The 22307-nt window shown below is 36.8% G+C and overlaps 1 protein-coding gene across 1 annotated transcript; it reads right to left on the reverse strand.

Annotated features, from left to right (window-relative positions):
* Positions 1-2783: 2783 nt before the first annotated feature.
* Positions 2784-4540, reverse strand: LOC120416274 (F-box/LRR-repeat protein 2-like). Its single transcript, XM_039577976.2, has 2 exons — positions 3672-4540; positions 2784-3616 (listed from the first exon to the last, which is right to left on the reverse strand). The coding sequence occupies exons 1-2, from the start codon at positions 4491-4493 to the stop codon at positions 2873-2875; spliced, it is 1566 nt and encodes a 521-aa protein (XP_039433910.1). The 5' UTR covers positions 4494-4540; the 3' UTR covers positions 2784-2872.
* Between the last annotated feature and the right edge of the window lie 17767 nt (positions 4541-22307).

Consider the following 22307-nt stretch of genomic DNA (forward strand, 5'->3'; position numbering starts at 1 on the left):
CCGCACGATTTTCGTCGCCATATTAGAACTGAAACTCTAGTGCCGTACTCGATATTTTTTTCAGTTTCATGCGAGTTCTACGCACACTGACAAATGACGTTCGATTGAACCTAAGCCGCGCCGTCGAGTGGGCACTCAGTGCCGCACCGCCTCTTCAAACGAACGTACCATAAGTGTCTGTTTTTGAACAAATCAAATTTAAGGAACCGTTGAGGAAGAGTTTCTTCAAGCAATGAAGGACATCGATGTAGAACATCAAAGTTTGCAGAAATCATTGATAGATTTAGTATATTTCTAGAGTCTTTTTTTAATTGGTCCAATAAACAGTTGAAACAAAATAGATTATAGGACCTTTTTTTTAAAAAAACTCTAGATTTTAATGTTTTTTTTTATCCTCACACTGTACGGTGGCAATAGACATTGTGTTTTGTATTTTTTTAAATAATTATTTTAATTTTTGAGTTTTTTTTAACAAGAGCTTTTAAAAGTGTTAATTGAGAAATAATCATTTATAAAAAAATTCACTGTAATTTCAAATATTTCTTTAGTTTTAGTTTAGAAATGTGTATGAGCATAGGTTAGATTGCCAACAAACTATTTTAATTAAAAGGTGCTACTCATTAGGTTAAGTTCACAGCACAGACAATTCCTTCTGTAAACTGTCAATTTCGTGAAAAACAACATCTTACGGACTTGTACGCCTCAGGATATTGAGCATGTCGCCGTTGTGTTTGGTGTAGTTGTTTTCATTTATATATATGTTTTCCGGTTTCCCTCGAGCATAATTTCCTTTTTAAACAACAAGCTAATTCCAAGAATTCACTTGCTACATGGACACGTGGTACAGACAATAGAGCAACCTGTTTTCGTATTTTTTTAATTGTGAACGGTTTTTTTTTTACTTTTGGTATTTTGATTAAGCTTTAAAATATATTTTTTCAAAAAAGGTAGATTTTTTCAAAGAGTCTTTTAAGCTGGTCATATATTACATATTGCACGGCTTGTTTGAAAAGTAAATATTGTTACTCTACTTTCAGAGAAAATAGTGTAGATTTGTAATCTACTTCTAAAAACCAAACGGATGTTTTCATTTATTTGAACTTAGTTTAATTTAAATGACCACCGATTGACTTTTTTTTTTAAAAAAAGGACAACTTACGAAAAATTTAATTATCCAATTATTTTATGAATTGAATGGTCCTTAGGTTAATTTTATCTTCAAAAAATGTAAATTTGTTCCGGTCTTCCTGAAGTGGTAAACACAAACATTTCCATAGAACACACACGGCGATTGCTTATGACAAATACACAAACTTAGTCACACACACCCACTGCTCCGGAAAAAAGTTTTCCTCCGTTCAACTGCTCGGAGCGAATGAAAAAAATCGCAAAACTTTTGGCGGCAAACGATGATAGCTTTCGAGTTTACGCAGCAGCCGAGCTTAATTGAATCTTGTTCTTTTCCGGAAAACGACCGACGACGTCACCAAAGTTTTTTTTTCTCTCTCTTTCGCAAATATCGGATCGTTTACGGGTTGGCACGTCCGATTGTTTGAATTTTCCAACAAACGAGCTTTTCGAGCTGTAGCAGCAGTGTGGCACAGATCCGGGGCGGATAAATCCGATTTGTTGGGAATAAATTCGATTTGTGTGGGGGGTGGCATTTTGGGAAATAATTACGAATGAAGGTCTGAGTTTTTGGCATACTATTTGTTGAAGTAATTTACAGATTAATGCTAAAAATACTTAAATTTTTCATTTGTTAAATCATATTGTTTTACTTCAAAGTCAAACCCTAACCAAACCGACTTTCAATCATTCAAATCAAGTTGTCACACCCAAAATGAACCTCCTTTGAATTCGCCAAACTTCATCAACCGCTGAAAACAAGTTAGTCCCAGGACAACGAACAATGAATCGCACCAGCTTTGGCGCCAGAAATTCAATTACACCGCCCAGGCATGGGCACGCTGAATGGCCAACAGGGAAAACGCACCAGCACGACAGAGAAAAACTGCGCCCATTCATGGGCACGATAGCCATCACTCTTGGATGACGAACGGATCACCCGACAATTCTGCCCGAGGAAGTCCATTGAAAGTGATGCTGCAACAAGGGAAATGTTGCACGTGATGGCTACAGAGAGCGCACCCTCTTTCCGCGAAAACTGTATTAGAGCTGCGAAAGCTGCGTAAGGGTAAGATGGGGTCAATTGGGAAATTTTCTACCATCATAGAAATTTTCAAAAATCTCATGAGCTTTTAGTTCTTGTTCCAGAGAAAAACTTTGTCGAAGAGGGTGAAGAGTTTCGTCCTTTTTCAAATTCCAAGTTTTTCGTCAAGATTTTTGATTTTCAAAATACTTTTCCAAGTCGAATTTTAAAACCTTCCCCTTAATCACCAAGCTGAAAAAAAGATACTCCGTATCCTTGCGGCTAACCTCAGGATCCGTCAATCTCGGACGGACGAACACCGAGGTCAAAAGTTCAGGCCCAGAATGATTGACACCGTCGAGTGTTTGGCCACATTTTTTTTTGTTTGCGCGCTTGATGCTTATGCGTCCTGAGACATGACAATGATCCAGGCCTTTTGCAACAGCTCAGCTCAGTTTGTCACTGTCCACCAGGGTTGCCCGCTTCTTTGTGCGGTGAAAATGACCATTTTTCTTTCCGATGGAGACGAGGAGAAAACTGGCACTTTTAACACACACGTAACGTTGACGAACTTGTTTTAGGCTTTGGACTGAGTGAGGATTATCCATGTTGTAAACTAAAGATTTTATTTTCAGCTTTTTTGTATTGTCTATTTTGGGTTTATTTTTTATTTGGCAAACACTCTTCTCAGACAAAGTTGTTTTTACTAGCTTTTCCTGCTCAACTATCCTTGTACCAGCTCTCTGGTCCAATACTGATCTTAAATCTTGGCTTCATTTGAGCATTATACCAGCGTCGATTTTTCTTAACCTTCCGACAGTACTCCATCCGGAGATATTCCAACTTCCGACAGTGCACGATCACGTTCTCAACGGTGACATCACTAACGAGTCGACAGTCCACGAGACTCAACGATCTGAGTCGTTTCAGCGTCCGACACAGCAGCTGCACGTCGCGATCACATACGTAGTACGTAGATTCCAGGTGGACTGATTCAAGAAGGGGACATTGCTGACTAATCGTTTGCAGCGATTTTCCCGATAAGTCACAGGAAATCACTTGCAGTTGCCTGAGGTCCCAGGTGGATTTTGTAGGGTAAATTATGGTGCTCAGATTCGTCACTTGTTTGAGCTTGAGGGATTCCAGGGAATGAAGAACACTTTGAGGTATTGGAGATTTGTGCTCGGAACACTCCAGAGTGAGATTATTTAGTTTTGGAAGATTGTTGGAGATCCCTTCTAGGGTATTCATCGTGAGTGTAACACCGGATAATGATAACTTGGCAAGGTTTGAGTTCTGGAATTTGCTGATATCGATTCTTTTGGGTTGCTCACTAATGAGTTTCAAATGTTCTAACTCTGACATGCAGTTAAGAGATTCGTCCATCAGTGATCCTTTGAGTTTGTTTAAGTTGATTTTCAAGCTTCTCAAGTACGGTAGATTTTGTGCAATTTTGACTAAAACCTGCAAAATTTAATAAATTACGATTGGGTTTGATAACATCTCCTCACTAACTTACCTCATTGCTTCTCAATTGTGCTGACTGAATATCGAGGTGCTCAAGCAGTGGCTGTGCAAGTGAAAGATTAAATATATCTTCTTCAATTTCAATGTAACATTGCTTCAGTGATAACCGCCTCAATTCCAGTCGATCCATCGAAGATATTTTTGGCAAAAAGTCGTCTTCAAAATTGTACTTCTTCAAACTGATTTCCTGAAGAGTGTCTCTCGATGCAAATATCAAATTTAACAACTTTTCTTCATTGCAATCAAACTTTTTACAGCAAACTCTCAAAACCACCAAGTTTGAACAGATTTGTTTGAACAGGTCCAAAACGTCGTCAATCCTGTCCGTTGACCCAACTGTCAGTGTAGCCAGTTTATCCATTCGATAGTCAATCTTCACGTCCTTAATCATATCACTTTCCAAGAAATACGGCGTAAAAGTTAGCTCCTCCAAGTTTGGCAAATATCTCAGCATATAGCCCACTTTTGACAAATCCAACCAGCAGTCATGGATGATCAAGTGTCGAATGTTCGGCCCAATCGTAACCCACACTTGCTCCACCTGTATAAGGTGACTAGCACCATAATCAACAGTACTGTAACAAGTTTTCACATTTTCCAACATAAAATCCCGCTCCGTTTCCCCCCCACGGAAGAAACGCTCCAACGAAAGGCGAAACTTGGCCACCAATTGTGGACTTCCGGAAATCACTTCGTTCCACTGGCGGCATGCGAGCCGGGCGCGTCCCAACTGGAATGCACTCAAGTGTTGAAAGATGCGCTCCAGAATGCGCCCCGAAAGGGGTGGTAACTCGGCTGCTTCCATTAGAAGCATTCACAAACGAAACGTACGCGGTCAATTCTGGCTGTCAACTAATTCGATGTGGGGAACGCAATAGAGCACTGAGTGAGCTAGTGAGATGGTACAGTGAAAGAGTGGAAAATCCGCAAAACAAAAGTGAGTCATCTTTGAAAGTTTTGCAGTGCTCGCGATAGTGTGCAGGCGCAGTGGAAGAAACGTTTCACCATGTGGTGCAATTTGCAGACTGTATTGAAACGTTTCATGCCATATGAAATGTTCAACAGATTCTTTTTTTTCATCTTTTAATAATGTCTAATTAGCGGAACAGCATGTTGCCATCAAAAATCAATCCATCTACTTTAACGACCCATGTCTTTTGTGGTCTCTATTAGAAGATTCTGCTCGACCCTAGGAGTCCAAAGGATATGGATGGGGAGAGCATCCATCCTCTTTCTACTTTAAGGAACCTTCCACCCCAGGGTTCGAACTGACGACCTGTGGATTGCGAGTCCACCGAAGCAGGCTTGGTTTGGTGTGTTGTTTGTACTTATAGCGTGGAGACGACTCCTATAACATTGAATGTTTGGCCCTTTTGAAATGTTAGTCTTGATTGAAAATTCAAAAGATCGAAAAATTGGTCGCAAAAATTTTTGAACTTCATTTTTCGATGTAAAATCAAATTTGCAATCAAAAATTACTTTAGTGAAATTTTGATAAAGTGCACCATTTTCAAGTTAAATCCATTTTAAGGTGACTTTTTTGAAAATAGTACATGTTTTTCACTTTTTAAAATTAGTGCACATGTTTGTCCACCTTTGAAAAAAATATTTTTGAAAAGCTGAAATAATTCTACATATTTTGCTTATTCGGACTTTGTTGCTACTACCCTTAGTTGCTGAGATATTGCCATGCAAAGATTTAAAAACAGGAAAATTGATGTTTTCTAAGTCCCACCCAAACAACACACCATTTTCTAATGTCGATATCTCAGCAACTAATGGTCCGATTTTCAATGTTAAAATATGAAACATTCGTGAAATTTTCCGATCTTTTCGAAAAAAATATTTTCAAAATTTTTAAACCAAGACTAACATTTTAAAAGGGCGTAATATTGATTTTTCTTTTTTAAATCAGTATTGATTCAAAAATTCATAACTCGCTCAAAGATTTTTTGCACAACCTGGAAATTTCTGAAAAGTTGGCATTTGATGTCCTCTAAAACATATCAAAAAATAAAAAAAATTAAAAATAGTGTTTTTTTTGCAAATCAAGTTTTAGTGACAAAAAGTTAAATAAAAAATCACCAAAATTTTTTTTACCGTGTATCATTTTTTTCAGTGTAGTCTATATCCATACCTACAACTTTGCCGAAGACACCAAAACGATCAAAAAATTCCTTCAAAAGATACAGATTTTTGAATTTTCATACATTATTTTTGTATGGCCAGCTGCCAAATTTGTATGGAAAATTATATGGACAAACTAATGATGCAAAATGGCTTCTTTGGGCATACCGAAGGCACCAAAAAAGTTTCAGTTGGATTAAAAAATACAAAAATTAAAATTTAAGAAAAAAGACCGATTTCGTAGAGAATTGCTCAGGTACATCTAGGCATACTTACAATTCAAAACATTCTTGGTTAGTAGTATAATCCTTAAATATTTCAATTCTTTAATTCTAAGAGTTAATGCTGAAAAAATATGCTAAGGTTGCAAATCCTTTAAAAAATAGATTTCAATGTTTTTTTTTCAATAGAAGAGATCATTGCATTGGTACTAAACCAGCTGAACCAAATGAGCCATTTTCGACATTTTTACAAACTTAATTTAATTCAATTAGCAACTTTAATGTTTTTCTCCGATACAAAATATCAACAGATTTTTTTCCAAATCAATCATTACTTATACAATCTCATCTGATGAAATTTCCTGCGCGAAAAAAAAAAAACAAAATTGTTTAAATTTGAAGATTTTAGGAAAGTAATCTCTTTTTAGTTTAAAAAATATATTTGTATTAAACTTTGATTTAGCTGGAACATTTTGCTACGAATCCTTTCAGAATATGAACATTTGAGAACATATTCATGAACATTTGTACAATTTCATTAAAATTTACATTAAAGAAATTGGGGTTTTTTTCTAAATAATAAAAAATACATTTATTTAGATAAAATGCCTTATTTTGGAAAATGATTAAAATATTCAAACAAATTCATTTTTAATTGATGATTATGCTAAGCCAGATAGCCAGATGGACGAGGGATTAGTGGATTGCCTAGCCCGAGTCATCTGCATTACCGATCTTTGTCTGTACAATTTCAGAAGAAATCGAGATATTCAAATACCCCCAAAACGGTGTTATACCAACTCCAAAATGTATATTTAGCAATTCAATGGTAATATATTGACAATCATTTGAATTAAAAGTTTGCAAAATTAAGTTAAGATAAGTTTTATATAGAATTTCCAGAGTTGTATATACTTTTATACTAAGTAGTAAGTAAACTTTATATTCAATCCAAATTATTTTTTAATCAGTCAAGGATGCCTATTTGGAGTGGGGGGACTGGATTTATGGTGATTTGTCAACAAATAACATTATTTATGTTAATTTTTCGAAAGGTGTACAAACTTTTTTTGCACCTTTTTTATTTTCGTAATAATATTTGTTATATAACTTTTTATAGAAATCATTTTTTCATGAGCTTTTTGTAGCAAAATGTTTGGCATGAGTTTCTGATAATATTAAACCGTGTTATTTTTTGAAAAATAAGATTTTAATATTAAAATCAATAAAAATGCAAATTATTAAAAAAAATATTCCTCAAATTTTGCATTTTGTATACTTACCTTTTGTAAGTATACTGCTTCTCATAACAATTTCGAACAAACCCATTTTTCACTTCAAAATTATTTGTGAAAGATTATTTTTTCGTAACAAAGAAAGAGACTGAAAAAAACTAAAAAAGTAGCTCTTGTTAGACCATAGCAGCAAATACAAAACTGACCTGAGTAAAATAAATCCCTCGAGCTTCATGCGGAGTCGTTCCTATTTCCAATTTTCACCACATCCAGCCCAATACAAAGCCTCGGGGAAAGTTTTTCCACTTGATTCTATGGTCACGTGCAGCCACATTCACACAAATAGCCCCCCCTCTCATTTTCCACAACCGAACATGTAAAGGCATGACCTGTTTCTATGTGAGTGTGTGTGTGTGTGTGTATCAAGTAGAAGCACAGCACAGAGCAATCATGATCACGGAGGAGATACCTCTTTTTTACTGCCTCAATGAGTGAATAAATCAACAGAAGCCAGACTTTTCTTCTCGAAAAAGCTTCTGCAGCAGGTCGTGAAGGACAAGGTTTCCAATCGGGAGCCTTGCCGGGAGGGTCTGGCTGGGGAGAGTCGATTAACACGATAGAACGATGCGGTGATGGTGTGTGTGTGTGAGTTTGTATGTGTGCTTTGTGAGGATAAATGTGTGGGTGATACAAGGTGAACCAATATGTACGGTGTGGATGGCTCTCCTGTTTATACCATTCTTCTCCGGTTGCTTTCAATAGCACCGTGGTGTGATGAAAGGCTGGTCTCGGGGAATTGGGGATTACTTGATTCATGATGGAAAAATAAAACATTTCGTTGATTCATGGCAACGATTGCTATCAGGGGGTTATTTTCTCGTGAACGGTTGGAATGAAATATTCAATAGCTGTGAGATTTGTCATTTTTGAATCAATTTTACGTTTTTGTGAGTGATCTACGACAGATCAATGATTCCTGAAAATTTTACGGTAGGAACTTCCTGGAGTTCAAACATGTGGTTTTACCGCCGTAACAAGTGGAAGGTCGGCGATTGTTACCCCAGAGCAGGCGTGAATTTTGAGCTCAATTGCCTTACCATTTTTTTTGCCAAAATGTTATTCTGAAATTCGAAGAACTATGGAAACAATGATAAATTTAAACTCATGATTCAAATTTGTAGTTTTTTTTTTCGTTTAAATTATAAGGCAATAATTTAAAATTTGCTGTTTCAATGTTTTCCATTGAATGCCTTATTTTCATTGATAGTCCGTTCATTAACTCTCCACAAAGTCTTTAAACCCTGCCTTCGATCAAAGCCCAAAACAATCTAGCCATAAAACCACACTGCCAGGACCCCAAAAAGCCCTCCTTCGGCTCTTAAAAAATCAAGCTGTGCTCAGCAGATTAAAAGAGCAAAATACTCCCACCTTTCCGCACACACACACACACACAGCTGGGGATCCGCTTGCGGTGAAGAGCGAGAGTCCTTCACACTCGTTTTGCTTGTTTGATGTCGTCATCGTTGTCGTCCTCGTCCTCGTAAAACCATTGTTTACACTACATGAACTGTGTGTGTTCGTCCTTCTCCCAACAAGAGCACGTAATCGACTGATGACGGTTTGAGTTGAGGATCCTCGACCTCTAGGATATGTGGGTGTGTGTGCGGACACACAACACAAAGGAAGATTAACTAGGGAAGAATTAAGTACTTGAAGCTTCATGAAGCTTCGTACATTTCGTCAGGATTTTTCTTTTTTCCGTTCACTTGTGTTTGTAGCACTGTGTGTGTGTGTGTGTGGCGTACTTACTTTCTAACCATACTCTGCGTTTTCTTCAACCACTGACTGACTGCTGGAAGACGTACACTTTTACGATCTTCTATAAAAAGGACGACCACCACGACGGTGTTGACGATGAGCATGACTTGGCACCCGAGGACTTAACGAGGACCTACGACGGCCACCACACAGTGCTGGTGGTGAAAAACACTCACGGTTTAAGTACATGCAAGGTGCCATTAATTTTACGAGCATTGGTGTTGGTGCGGTAGCTGCCTCCAGTTCATTCTCTTTAAACGATTATGCCCGCAAAGAATGATTGATGCTGAATCGGTGGGGTCTCCGGGTGGGATGAATGGGAAAGCACCTCTTTGTTGTTGTTTTGCCCCTAAGGATCTCATTCCGCTGTTGTTTACACACACACAATGACGGATGAAAGAATTTTATGATTTAATTATGGTGAAGTGCACTATTCTTAGTTAGTTGGAGCGCGTTGCTGGAGTCAGAAATACTTTGATGAGGTAAAATGGTGCTTTGGAGAACGTTCCACTACAGTGCGATAATGATTTCAGCTTGTTAAACATGAGAAGAATGGTTCTTGAATTGTAAGCAGAAGTATAACAAACTGGCTGTAAAACATAAAATATGTTGAATAAGTTTACAGCTAGGACAGCAAGAAGTTTTCTTCAAATCACTCAACTCAACTCAACTCAACTCAACTCAACTCAACTCAACTCAACTCAACTCAACTCAACTCAACTCAACTCAACTCAACTCAACTCAACTCAACTCAACTCAACTCAACTCAACTCAACTCAACTCAACTCAACTCAACTCAACTCAACTCAACTCAACTCAACTCAACTCAACTCAACTCAACTCAACTCAACTCAACTCAACTCAACTCAACTCAACTCAACTCAAACTCAACTCAACTCAACTCAACTCAACTCAACTCAACTCAACTCAACTCAACTCAACTCAACTCAACTCAACTCAAACTCAACTCAACTCAACTCAACTCAACTCAACTCAACTCAACTCAACTCAACTCAACTCAACTCAACTCAACTCAACTCAACTCAACTCAACTCAACTCAACTCAAACTCAACTCAACTCAACTCAACTCAACTCAACTCAACTCAACTCAACTCAACTCAACTCAACTCAACTCAACTCAACTCAACTCAACTCAACTCAACTCAACTCAACTCAACTCAACTCAACTCAACTCAACTCAACTCAACTCAACTCAACTCAACTCAACTCAACTCAAATCAACTCAACTCAACTCAACTCAACTCAACTCAACTCAACTCAACTCAACTCAACTCAACTCAACTCAACTCAACTCAACTCAACTCAACTCAACTCAACTCAACTCAACTCAACTCAACTCAACTCAACTCAACTCAACTCAACTCAACTCAACTCAACTCAACTCAACTCAAATAAAATAAACTAAAATCAACTCAACTCAACTCAACTCAACTCAACTCAAACTCAACTCAACTCAACTCAACTCAACTCAACTCAACTCAACTCAACTCAACTCAACTCAACTCAACTCAACTCAACTCAACTCAACTCAACTCAACTCAACTCAACTCAACTCAACTCAACTCAACTCAACTCAACTCAACTCAACTCAACTCAACTCAACTCAACTCAACTCAACTCAACTCAACTCAACTCAACTCAACTCAACTCAACTCAACTCAACTCAACTCAACTCAACTCAACTCAACTCAACTCAACTCAACTCAACTCAACTCAACTCAACTCAACTCAACTCAACTCAACTCAACTCAACTCAAATTCATTTCAAATTATAGCATTTAAATAATGAATCATAAAGCCTTCTGTTTCTTTTCGTGCCTTGCATTTCCCAAATGCTGTAAAAAAATGTCAGGAGTACGAAAATGATAAAAAGTTAAGCAAAGATAGCATTCCACCAGGAAAATTCCGCACCCACACACACGCAGTCACCCACCCCCGGCTGAAGTGGTGGTTGAACTCCATTTCACCCTCTTGAGCAAACCAAGAGCAGCACCGATCTACCCCATCTATTAAGTGCAATTTGCACGCGCTAATTAAACGTCTCCCGTACGTGATGCTGCATTTTGATGGAGCTTTTATCCTGGGAGCTTTTTTCCCACCTTCTCCACTCATACCTACCCCCCCTTCCCCACCAAGACCCGGCTGATGGCGATAGCGAAGTGCTCGAAATTAAATTCTTCCCCGTTTGCACTTTGCGGCGGGGGCCAACTTTTTTTTGCTCGCTCACTCGCTCATCCCACAAACGCCATGCACACAAGGTGATGATGGTGTGGGTGGGTGGGTTGGATGGAAAAATTGTGGTAAAATTTTCATTACAAAAGTTTTTGTTGAATTTCATACCGAAGATAATATTGATATGAGAGCAGCAGAACCCAGAAGGGTGGAGCATCGTAGACTGCACGCTGAAACTGCAAGCAATTAGAACCGCTTCTGCTGATGCAGAAGCACACGATGGCTGGCTGCAGGGGGTTTTTCGGGTAAGGAAATGAGAACGATGAGAACGAAAGTTTTCTTTCCATTAACAGGGTCTGGTATTTATTGTTTGAACAGTTAGTTTTGGTATGGTTTTGGAAATTGGAAATGGGAAATTTTAAGTGAAGAGTGCATTTCTTGAAAAAGCATTACAATGTGGATACAGAGTGTAAATAAAAAAACGTATTGATATCAAAAATTTAAAAAAATTTACTGCACATTCTCAATCAATATCGGCTCCCCTCTTAATAACATTTACACACAAGATCCTCTGTAATTACTCTAAGCTTTAAGTAAAATTTAATCGGTTCTAACCAGGTCCCAGTATCGAAAAGGACCTAATAAAAATAATTTTATAAAAAAAATCTCAATTCAATATGAAGCATATACTAAAGGTTCTCAAAATCTCAATATTTTTCAGCATTCATTTGAGTACTGAAAAGTTCAACTTTACTAAACTAGTATCGAAAAGTAATATCGTTATTCAAAACATTGTAATCAACCAAATTGTCAAGGAATACAATTTTCAAAATAATGCGTTTAGGTATGGAAATCACCCAAAAAATAAATCAGTTTAAAGATAATGTGATCAAATTTAAAACAAGGAGATTTAAACTCATCATTTTTTACCATCTGAGCTCTTTCAACTTCCTTCAAGCGATGAAACTTCCTGCGCCTTTTCGCATTCCTAATATCGGATCCCGAAGTTTATCAGTTTATGGTTTCTTAACTGATTTAAATTTTGACCCATTAAATATTCAACGATAATTTATTCCGATGTTTGCCTTTTCGGAAAATTTGCGATAAAAGCTCCTCTGGTCTGGGGACTCTTGCTCAGGACTCTTCCCACCCGGGAAGGGGCCCACCCCTAACGAACCTTTCATCTTCTCATCCCTCAGCACAGCTTTGTGCAACTGTGCTATCTGGGGGCCAACTTCCTTGCAAAAGCCACTCACGAGCTTTATTTTCAACTCGACCGAGCTACGACAGCAAATCCTGAGCAATCTGTTTTTGAGGGTTATAATTCGTTTTCGGAGGATCATTTTCCCCTTCCCCAGTTGACTCTGGCAAACCCCTTTTTCCGTTACGCATGTGGTTGTAACGTCTTTAAGGAAGGGGAAATCAGGGTTAAATTTGTTTGTTTTCTTGTTTCATTTTAGTCTGTTTAGTACTTTTGTCTCATTTTCTTTAGTTCACGTACATTTTATTTAAAAAAAAGGTTAAAAAATTAAGCCATCTTGCCCACTGAAGTCATGTTTATTACTCAAACCATGTTATATCATTAGGGATTTGGCTTCGTTCCATTTCCCCCCTCCCTTTTTGCGACCTATGGAAAACAGATATAAATTTGTGTGGAAGCATCTAGTTGTGTGTGCGTGCTTGTTTCCGAAACGATAGCCCTCATTTTGGCAGTTTGAAATATTATTTTGTCATCAACATCCATCCATTTTCCACTGGTTTTGAGAATGGCAATTGGCCAATGGTTTGGCAATATCCGGAACCAAGGGCATAACGGTTTGATATTTTCAACGTGAATTTTGTTCGATTGTTTATTCGTTTTGATATTTTATATGAAAAACGAAGACGGAGTAAATTTAAAAATAAATTCTCAAATAACATAAATGTGGCTGTGATGTTGGTCTGGCTTTTTTTAAGTGAAGGTGTGCGAGGCTTTTGTTGGCCAATGAAAAAAAAAAAAAAAATACTTTGGAAGTTTAGTTGTTGGACGGGGGTGACAAAACCTTGATTTTCTCAATTCCACAAAAGTCTTTTGTTGTTTTGAAAAATCTGCTTCGACGTTTAGCGTTGATTCAACAAAAATCATGATTTTCAAATCAACAAAACGTTTTGTTGATTCAAATATGCCTTATTTCTCTGCGTGTCACAAAATCGTGAATGAGCATGAGCAAAGTTGCCTCCTGAAAAATACTTGCTTTTAACATTGTCTGAGTCACATCAAGTCGAGAGACGAAATTTAATCTCATCGAACACAAGCACAGCCAGCCCGAAGAAAGCATATGAAGATAAATCTCTACGTTTTTCTTGTTTTTTCGCTTTAAAAAGCGGCCAGGCCCACTGCGTTGCATTAATCGCTGAGAAGCATCGGTGAATGAATCACATTTTACAGAATCTTTTATTTTTTTACTATCTATTTTTACTGTTTTTATGATATTCAGTTGAATTCACTATTTTTTACACCTTTATGGGATACATGCTTCTTGATTTCGTTTGAATGTGGATGATTGTTTTTTTTTTTTGGTTTTGCGGTACGAATTTTATTTTTACCGTCTGTTGGAGTAATGTTTGTTCTGGGATTGGGAGTTTAGCCAAAATACTGGTTGATCACGATATTTGCAATACCGTAAACCGAGGTTACATTGGAAGAATTTCAATTTATTTTTCAAAGATTTTTCAACCGGTTAAACTTTTCTCACAATTTAAATTTTTAAAATATTTTCTATTGTAGGTCCCACAATGTCTGTGTAGGGTTTTTGGATAATGTTTTTTCGACAGTGCTTTAAATAAAAGTTTTGTAGAAAATTGTTATTTATAGAACAAAGGTGACTTTAAAAGTCTTTAAAATTCAGCCTGATAGTTTGTTATTTGAGATTATAATCAAAATTGATCATGACTTTTATGTTTTATTTGAGAAATTCGTCATTAAATGATTGTTTAACTAAGTTTATTAAGGCCGTTTCAAATATTTTTCAAAGTTTATGTCGCCCTCCCCCCCCCTTCAAAATTGGCCTGAATAATCAGAGGGCAAAAATTTTTTTTTCGAAAAACTTCAAAATTTTAAACAAAATTAAAGTTTAATCAACTGAAAACCACTTAAAATACATTTCCCGCGTTTATAATCATATTTAGCATGTTTGAACTCCTATGAAAACATTTTAAAATTACATAAAATACCAATGTACAGTCCCACGAAATGTTATTTTTGCGAAAGAAAATTTCCATCAATATCTAGATAGGGGAACTATACCCTTTCTCAGCCTATTTCTATTATCGGCCTATCAACACTTTGATCATGAATTACAGCTTTCATAAAGTGTTTTTGACTGTTCCAAAGTAATGAATAGCTCAAATAAAAGTGAGCAAGCAACTCTCCATTGTTGAAACATCTGAAAATGTTGATTTAATAGCGGAAAACGGAAAAGTGATGAGAATTGGTCGAACGGCTTAGAGTGATTAGAATGGGCATATTTCCCCTATTTTCTATACTTATGACAGGAAAGCAACTGTACGCCTGTAAAATGCATTTTAAAACACTTTTTTCATCCAAATGTTGAAAACTAGGCTTGTTATTTCAATTTTATATATATATTTTTTATTTTTTTCACCCCCCCTCCCCCCGCCCCCTCCCCTCGATTTTGGTCAGAGCCGAGGGAAATAAACTTCAAAAAATATTTGCAACGACCTAACTTTATTAAATTGTATTTAAATTTGAGGCAAAGTTAGAAAAAAGTTCCAAATTATACCAAATTATATAAGAAATAGTTTTTTCATATTAATATTAGAATTATTATAATTTTGCTGTGTGAATCAAACATTTTTTCAGTTTACTATTGAATTTGTTCTAATGAAAATGCCTTGCAATCAGAAGATATTTTTCAATTCTGTGTCAATATCTCTTATACCTTTGATTTAAAGTACTAGTTAAATCTATTCTATGTGTAAAATTGCCCCCAAGAGGATTTAAATAATCCTATTTTTAATGTCTTTACAATAATTGTTAACTAGCTTTTTATTCTTTTCAAAATGTGTTGAAAACTACTTTTTAAGATATTTTGAACGCTTTTCTACCAAGGTTAGTATGTTTCGTTACCAATCTGTAAATGCGTACACATCTGAAACCATTCAGAGTCTCACTGGCGGTCAATGTTACCCCGGTTTACGGTATATCAGAATCAAGTTTTATTATTTATATCCAAACAGAATTCACAACAGCTTCAGTATGGTCTAACGACATTTTGAGAACAAATTTTTTTATCCTTTAATTTTAAATTAAATAAAAATTGATGTTTCTTGAGAAATATTTTTGCAACAATTTTTCAGTTATATGTGTGAATATAGTTAACAAAATTTTTGAATTTTGTAAACAAGGCATTCAAAACAACCGTGCCAATAGTCTTCTTGACGTTATCACTTAAATTTACAAACATGGAATCTGATGTACGTAGGTATCACAGTGATTTTTAAAGCCGGTTGTTAAATAGTAGTTTATGTAACAAGTTGCAAAAAGAGGATTTTTTCAGCACGAATTGTACATTTACCTAACGAGGATTGCAACGAGTTCCATACAACATATTTTGCAATTCCGAAAAACACAATTTGAACAAAATTATAGGAAAAATATCCATGCATTGAGTTAATGAATCGTTTAAATAAAAAAAAAATGTAGAAAAGAACAACTTTTTCTAACAATTGCTGAAAAGTTCTACTTTTCAGCATTTATTTCAGTGCTGAAAAGTAGAACTTTTAAGCATTTGTTTGGAAAAGGGTTACTATTCCATTTTGTTATTTTTTGGTTGAGAAAAGTAGGCTGTTTCGTCGTTCGAGAATGACAGGAAAAGTAAGTAGTTTCACGACGGAATTGCAAAAAAAAACAATTTCCATCCAAACTTGTCAAAGCAATGTTGAAAAAGTAACATGCACTATGATCATTGTGTTGTCTACCCATTTAAATGTATCAAAAATAAAACTTACCGGTTGAAAATATTTCAACATCTTTAATACCATCAACTGGGGCGAATCGGGACTATAGGCTGAATAGGTACAGCAGTTTTTCAAGTTTTTTGTTGCATGCTAAACCAATCAAAAATATCAAATTTATGTGCAACAAGCTTGAAACAGCTGTCCCAATTTGCCTCATGTGTTCCGATTCACTCCAAATGACGGTATGTTATCACAAATTTCACATAATTATGATTAATGTATAAAACATGTAACTTTTAACCATCAAATTTTCCTATCACGTAACTTTCTTTTTGCTGTGCACAATTGATGAAAATTTGCTCACAGTCCAAAGCTTAGGAAAACAAAAATAATTAATAAACAAATCAACTGGCTTGATAACAAAAAAGGGGAAACCCAGGTAAATCCATTCGCAGAATGCATCCATCTGCTTCACGGGTTCCCCCCCAACCGAAACCGGTTGAGCTGTAAAAAGTGCTGCACACGAGCAGGGAAGGGAAAATATAAACAGAGCCACAAAAAAAAAATAAACAAACAAACAAACTTGCAATAATTTGCATTGCCCGAAAGTCGGTAAGCGGAAAATAGTTCTGGGAAAAGACCGCGGGTGGTGAAAATTTTCTACGAGGCACTGTTTTTTTTTTCCTGTTCTTTCCCTTCTACACCGAGGGCGTGAAGCAGAAACTTTGCACCGAGAGTCTTTTGTGATTAACTTTTGCCAGGGCTTTGTTTTGAAGTTTTGTGCGTTTTTGGGTTGTTTGCGGCAGCGTTTCGAAAAGAATGGCGAAATAACTCTTGCAAGTTTGGTTGGGCATTAAATATTCATATTTATTTCGAGTACTCTCGGAAAACAGTTGTTGAATGTGTTCCAGGTATTTCAGAGCATTTGATTATAGACCTTTCTTTTCTTTTTGTTTCGGAAGAAGAGACTTTTGCTTACGTTGGGCAACTTCAAGCTCTCTACTTAATTACTTCCAGAAAGCTGACCATTAAACCAAACTGCCCAGTAGTTATCGTTGAAATTGCTTCAATTAAGCTCGAAAAACAACATGTTTTCGGTCCCAACCGACTTCACTCTCATCCAGTTTGGCATTAATTTCCCATCATTTTTAAGAAGCCCCCCCTCATCGCTAGAGCCCTTTCTAGGCACATTCGGTAAAGAAAGTCAAAGTGTCCCACCAGCTGACGACAAACGATGTCAACGGATTAAATTAGCCATAATGGTCTCCGGTAGTGGTTTCGCTGTCGGACAACCGATCCGGAAAAACTTTTGCCGAGGACCACCACTTTCGCCACTTTCTGTCACAAACGGTCATCATAAGAGCGAGAGAGAGAGAGGGAGCGTACCTTGTTCGGCCGTGGCCACCGGAATGGCCACTTTGCAAGTTTTATTGTCTCGGGAGTGGGGTAAAAGTTTTTCACCACTGTCACGCAGTCAGTTTGTGAACTTTTCGCAGTCCTTGCTGGCAGAGCACTGGGAGAGCATTTAATGAGGCTGGATTCATTCATCTAATGGTTTTGAAACAACAAAAACTTGATTTAATTTAATTATATTTCACAAGTGGATTCCAGTATCAAGGATAACTGACTAGGATTATTTGAATTATGCCACGGATTACTTTAAATTTCCCATAATTACTGGAAAACAAATAAACTACTTACACAAAATAAAAATAAAAACTTGGCATTATTTGATATTACTACCTTGAAAAATAGACTCAAAACTAATAGTGGAATTAAAAAACAGTGCAAGGAAAATTTTAATTTGCGAAAACATAGAACTCAAGACCAAAACAATATCTGTGTACTTTGTTCAGAAAAGCTGATATTTTGCCTTCCTCACTGAGGTAAGGCTATAATCCTGCTCTAAAAATGAACTTCGTATAAAAACGTCGTAGACCCACCTTCATGTATACATATCGACTCAGAATCGAAAACTGAACAAATGTCTGTGTGTATGTGTGTGTGTATGTGTGTGTGTATGTATGTATGTGACCAACCAACTAGCTCATGTTTCTCGGCACTGGCTGAACCGATTTGACCCGAACTTGTTGCATTCGACTTGGTTTAGGGTCCCATAGATCGAGTTTTATACAGATTGAAGTTTCGATAAGTAGTTCAAAAGTTATGTATAAAAATGTGTTTTCACATATATTTGGATCTCACTTAACTGTATGTAAACTATGTCCGGGTCCATCATCCGACCCATCGTTGGTAAGATTATCAAAAGACCTTTCTAACGAGTCCAAAACATTGAAGATCTGGCAACCCTGTCTCGAGATATGGCCACTTAAGTGATATTGATGTACTTTTTTGAAGCCGGATCTCACTTAAATGTATGTAAACTATGTCCGGATCCATCATCCGACCCATCGTTGGTTAGGTTATCAAAAGACTTTTCCAATGAGTCCAAAACATTGAAGATCTGGCAACCATGTCTCGAGATATGGTCACTTAAGTGATATTGATATACTTTTTTGAAGCCGGATCTCACTTAAATGTATGTAAACTATGTCCGGATCCATCATCCGACCCATTGTTGGTAAGATTATCAAAAGACCTTTCTAACGAGTCCAAAACATTGAAGATCTGGCAACCCTGTCTCGAGATATGGCCACTTAAGTGATATTGATGTACTTTTTTGAAGCCGGATCTCACTTAAATGTATGTAAACTATGTCCGGATCCATCATCCGACCCATCGTTGGTTAGGTTATCAAAATACCTTTCCAACGAGTCTAAAACATTGAAGATCTGGCAACCCTGTCTCGAGATATGGTCCCTTAAGTGATATGATGTACTTTTTTGAAGCCGGATCTCACTTAAATGTATGTAAACTATGTCTGGCTCCACTATCCGACACGACGTTGGTTAGGTTATCAAAATACCTTTCCAACGAGTCTAAAACATTGAAGATCTGGCAACCCTGTCTCGAGATATGGCCACTTAAGTGATATTGATGTACTTTTTTGAAGCCGGATCTCACTTAAATGTATGTGTTCTATGTCCGGATCCACCATCCGACCCATTGTTGGTTAGGTTATCAAAAGACCTTTCCAACGAGTCCAAAACATTGAAGATCTGGCAACCCTGTCTCGAGATATGGTCACTTAAGTGATATTGATATACTTTTTTGAAGCCGGATCTCACTTAAATGTATGTAAACTATGTCCGGGTCCATCATCCGACCCATTGTTGGTAAGACTATCAAAAGACCCTTCCAACGAGTCCAAAACATTGAAGATCTGGCAACCCTGTCTCGAGATATGGTCCCTTAAGTGATATGATGTACTTTTTAGAAGCCGGATCTCACTTAAATGTATGTAAACTATGTCCGGCTCCAATATCCGACCCGACGTTGGTTAGGTTATCAAAAGACCTGTCCAACGAGTGCAAAACATTGAAGATCTGGCAACCCTGTCTCGAGATATGGCCACTTAAGTGATATCGATGTACTTTTTGGAAGCCGGATCTAAAAAATAGATGAAACTTGTGTACAGCCATTGTTGTGAGGAAGGCTCCAACCACATAGGTGGATTAAGCTAGTTTTTTGTTTAGTTGTGACAAAACTTGTAACATTTTTTTATGTCAAATTCTCTCTTTTAATCTGTAGTTTGACAAAAATGAAGTATTTTTTATTTATTTCCTTTAAGTTATTAACAGTTAGACCAAAACAACAAATATCAATGAATTCATGAACAAAAATCCTCCACTGTTTTACATCTTTTCCGATCTGTGATAAAAAAGCAATTAAAATTTTTTGTCAATGTTTTTGCCTTCCTCACCTTACTGAGAAAAGGCCATAAAATCATTCGAAAATGAACTTCTAAGTTAGACCTCTTAGACCCACCTTCACGTGTACATATTAACTCAGAATCAAATTCTGAACAAATGTCTGTGTATGTGTGTAAGGATGTTGAAGGGAGCGTCTTTTATTACGTAACGCAAAAATCGGATTTTTAGACCCCCTCCCCCTGGTAACAAAATTTTCATACAAATTTAAAACAAATTTGTATGAAGCGTAACAGGGCCTCCGAACCCCCTCCCCCCCATCTGCGTTACGTAATAAAAGAACGCTCCCTTGGTATGTGCACCGAAAAATATGCACTCGATTATCTCAGCACTGGCTGAACCGATTTTAACCGTTTTGGTTTCATTCGATTCGTCTTGGAGTTAATGAAAATGATGAAATTTAGTAAAGCACTTTAAAAGTTATTCTAAAAAACATTCTTGATTAAAGTCCCGGAGATTGTAAAAAGCGTGGTTTTTGTAAGAAAACCCGTCATGTTATACATTTTCAGAAAGGTTTCGAAACTATGCCAAAATATTGATCTGACAACCCTATCAAAAGTTATTAGCACTTGAGCGTTAATTAAACACACATCAGACGCCTAATCTTAGATGTTTTGATTAAAAAGCTGTCCAGATCTGTCATGCGACCCATTCTTGGGATAATAATCAAAAGACCTTTCCAACGGATACAAAACATCAAAAATCTGCTGACTACCCGATCAAAATTTATAAGCACTTAAGTGTTATTTACGTGTTAAGGGGTAATGATGAGTATGTGAGGAAGGCACCAACTACCTAAAGGTGGGTAAATCAACGTTTTTCAGTAAATTTTTTATCCAACAATTTTTTGGCCTGGGTTTCGTACTTAAAATTCACCAAACATCCATTTTTAAACCGATGTTGGGTCTTTATAAAGGATTAGACGGGAGAATTTTTAAAATATTCGAGAATTTTACTGAACTTGACTTGATTTGGAAGTTTAACTTTTTTTCAAAATGTTTTTTTTCAACCCTTTACTACCCAACCTTGTCTACAGGCGGGTTTCGATAAAAAAAAGATCGCCCAAAATACATTATACAAATGTTGTTCAAAATAACCTTCAGAACAAGAGAAAAATAGAAAAAACGATAAAAATTTAGGTATACGAGAGTTAAATATGAATAAGTGTGCATTTTTCACGTCCTCGCATTTTTATTTTATACAATTTTAACGATTCTTAACCACGTGAACACTTTTTTGAATATCTTTATCTGAAAACAATTTAATTATAAAAATAGTTAGAAAGTTTGGCCCTGGTCTACCCTAGAGGGTCAGGTCGTTAGCTCAGGTGTAGGAGTCGCATCCCTGAGTTTTGTCTCGGTGGAGTCGCTGGTAGGCAGTTCTATTCACAAACCAAAGGTCGTCAGTTCGAATCCCGGGATGAATGCAAGCTTAGGTGTAAAGAGAGGTTTGAAATTGCCTCAACAATCAAGCCTTTGAACATCTAGTTTCTTGTAGGAATCCCGCAATCGAGAATGCCAAGGCTATGCCGGGGATCGAACCATTTGATTTTGATTTTTTTAATAACAAGTATAATTTCTTAATTTGATACAAACTTTGACTGTTTTGATTAACCGCATAATTTTTGTGAGGTTTTGTTTCAATCATTACTAAAATTGATAAAATAACCCTTTTCCTACAGCAAAAAGTCAAGTGGGGCGTGAAAAAGCAAAACAATTATTTCGCTGCAAACTTGGAAATTAATTATCCCTGAGCCTTAATTAAACGCCTCTTCTGCCCGAAACAAAAACCAAGTCAGAAAGCGAGAGCGATTTCGTTTATGTTCTAGAGACTTTTCAACGAGATGGCCCCCTCCCTTAATGGGTGGTATCGGCTGTCTTTGTGGGGACCAGCCCCCTCGCAAACGTGGTGCCGAGGCTGCCATTTTTGGTTAGATTTAAGAACTTTACGGTCACAATTCTTGGTGGAGGAACCAAAAGCCAATAAAAACGACCAATTTGGGTTGGGGAAACAATGATCCGCATCGTCTTGGACATTTGTTGTTGTTGTACTAAACTGGTGACGAGCAACAATGCAATGAACGTGCCAAGTTTTCAAAACGGAGCGTTTTCCAACGCAGCCCATCACCCGAGACTATAAAACCTGCAAAATATAGCCCATTTTCATAACTTTATGGCTTTAATTTGGGTTAGCATATCTCATTGGAAACTCTTACATTAGGACCGGTCCGAATGGATTGTTGCA

The sequence above is a fragment of the Culex pipiens genome, chromosome 2, assembly GCF_016801865.2.
Source record: "Culex pipiens pallens isolate TS chromosome 2, TS_CPP_V2, whole genome shotgun sequence".
NCBI lineage: Eukaryota > Metazoa > Arthropoda > Insecta > Diptera > Culicidae > Culex > Culex pipiens.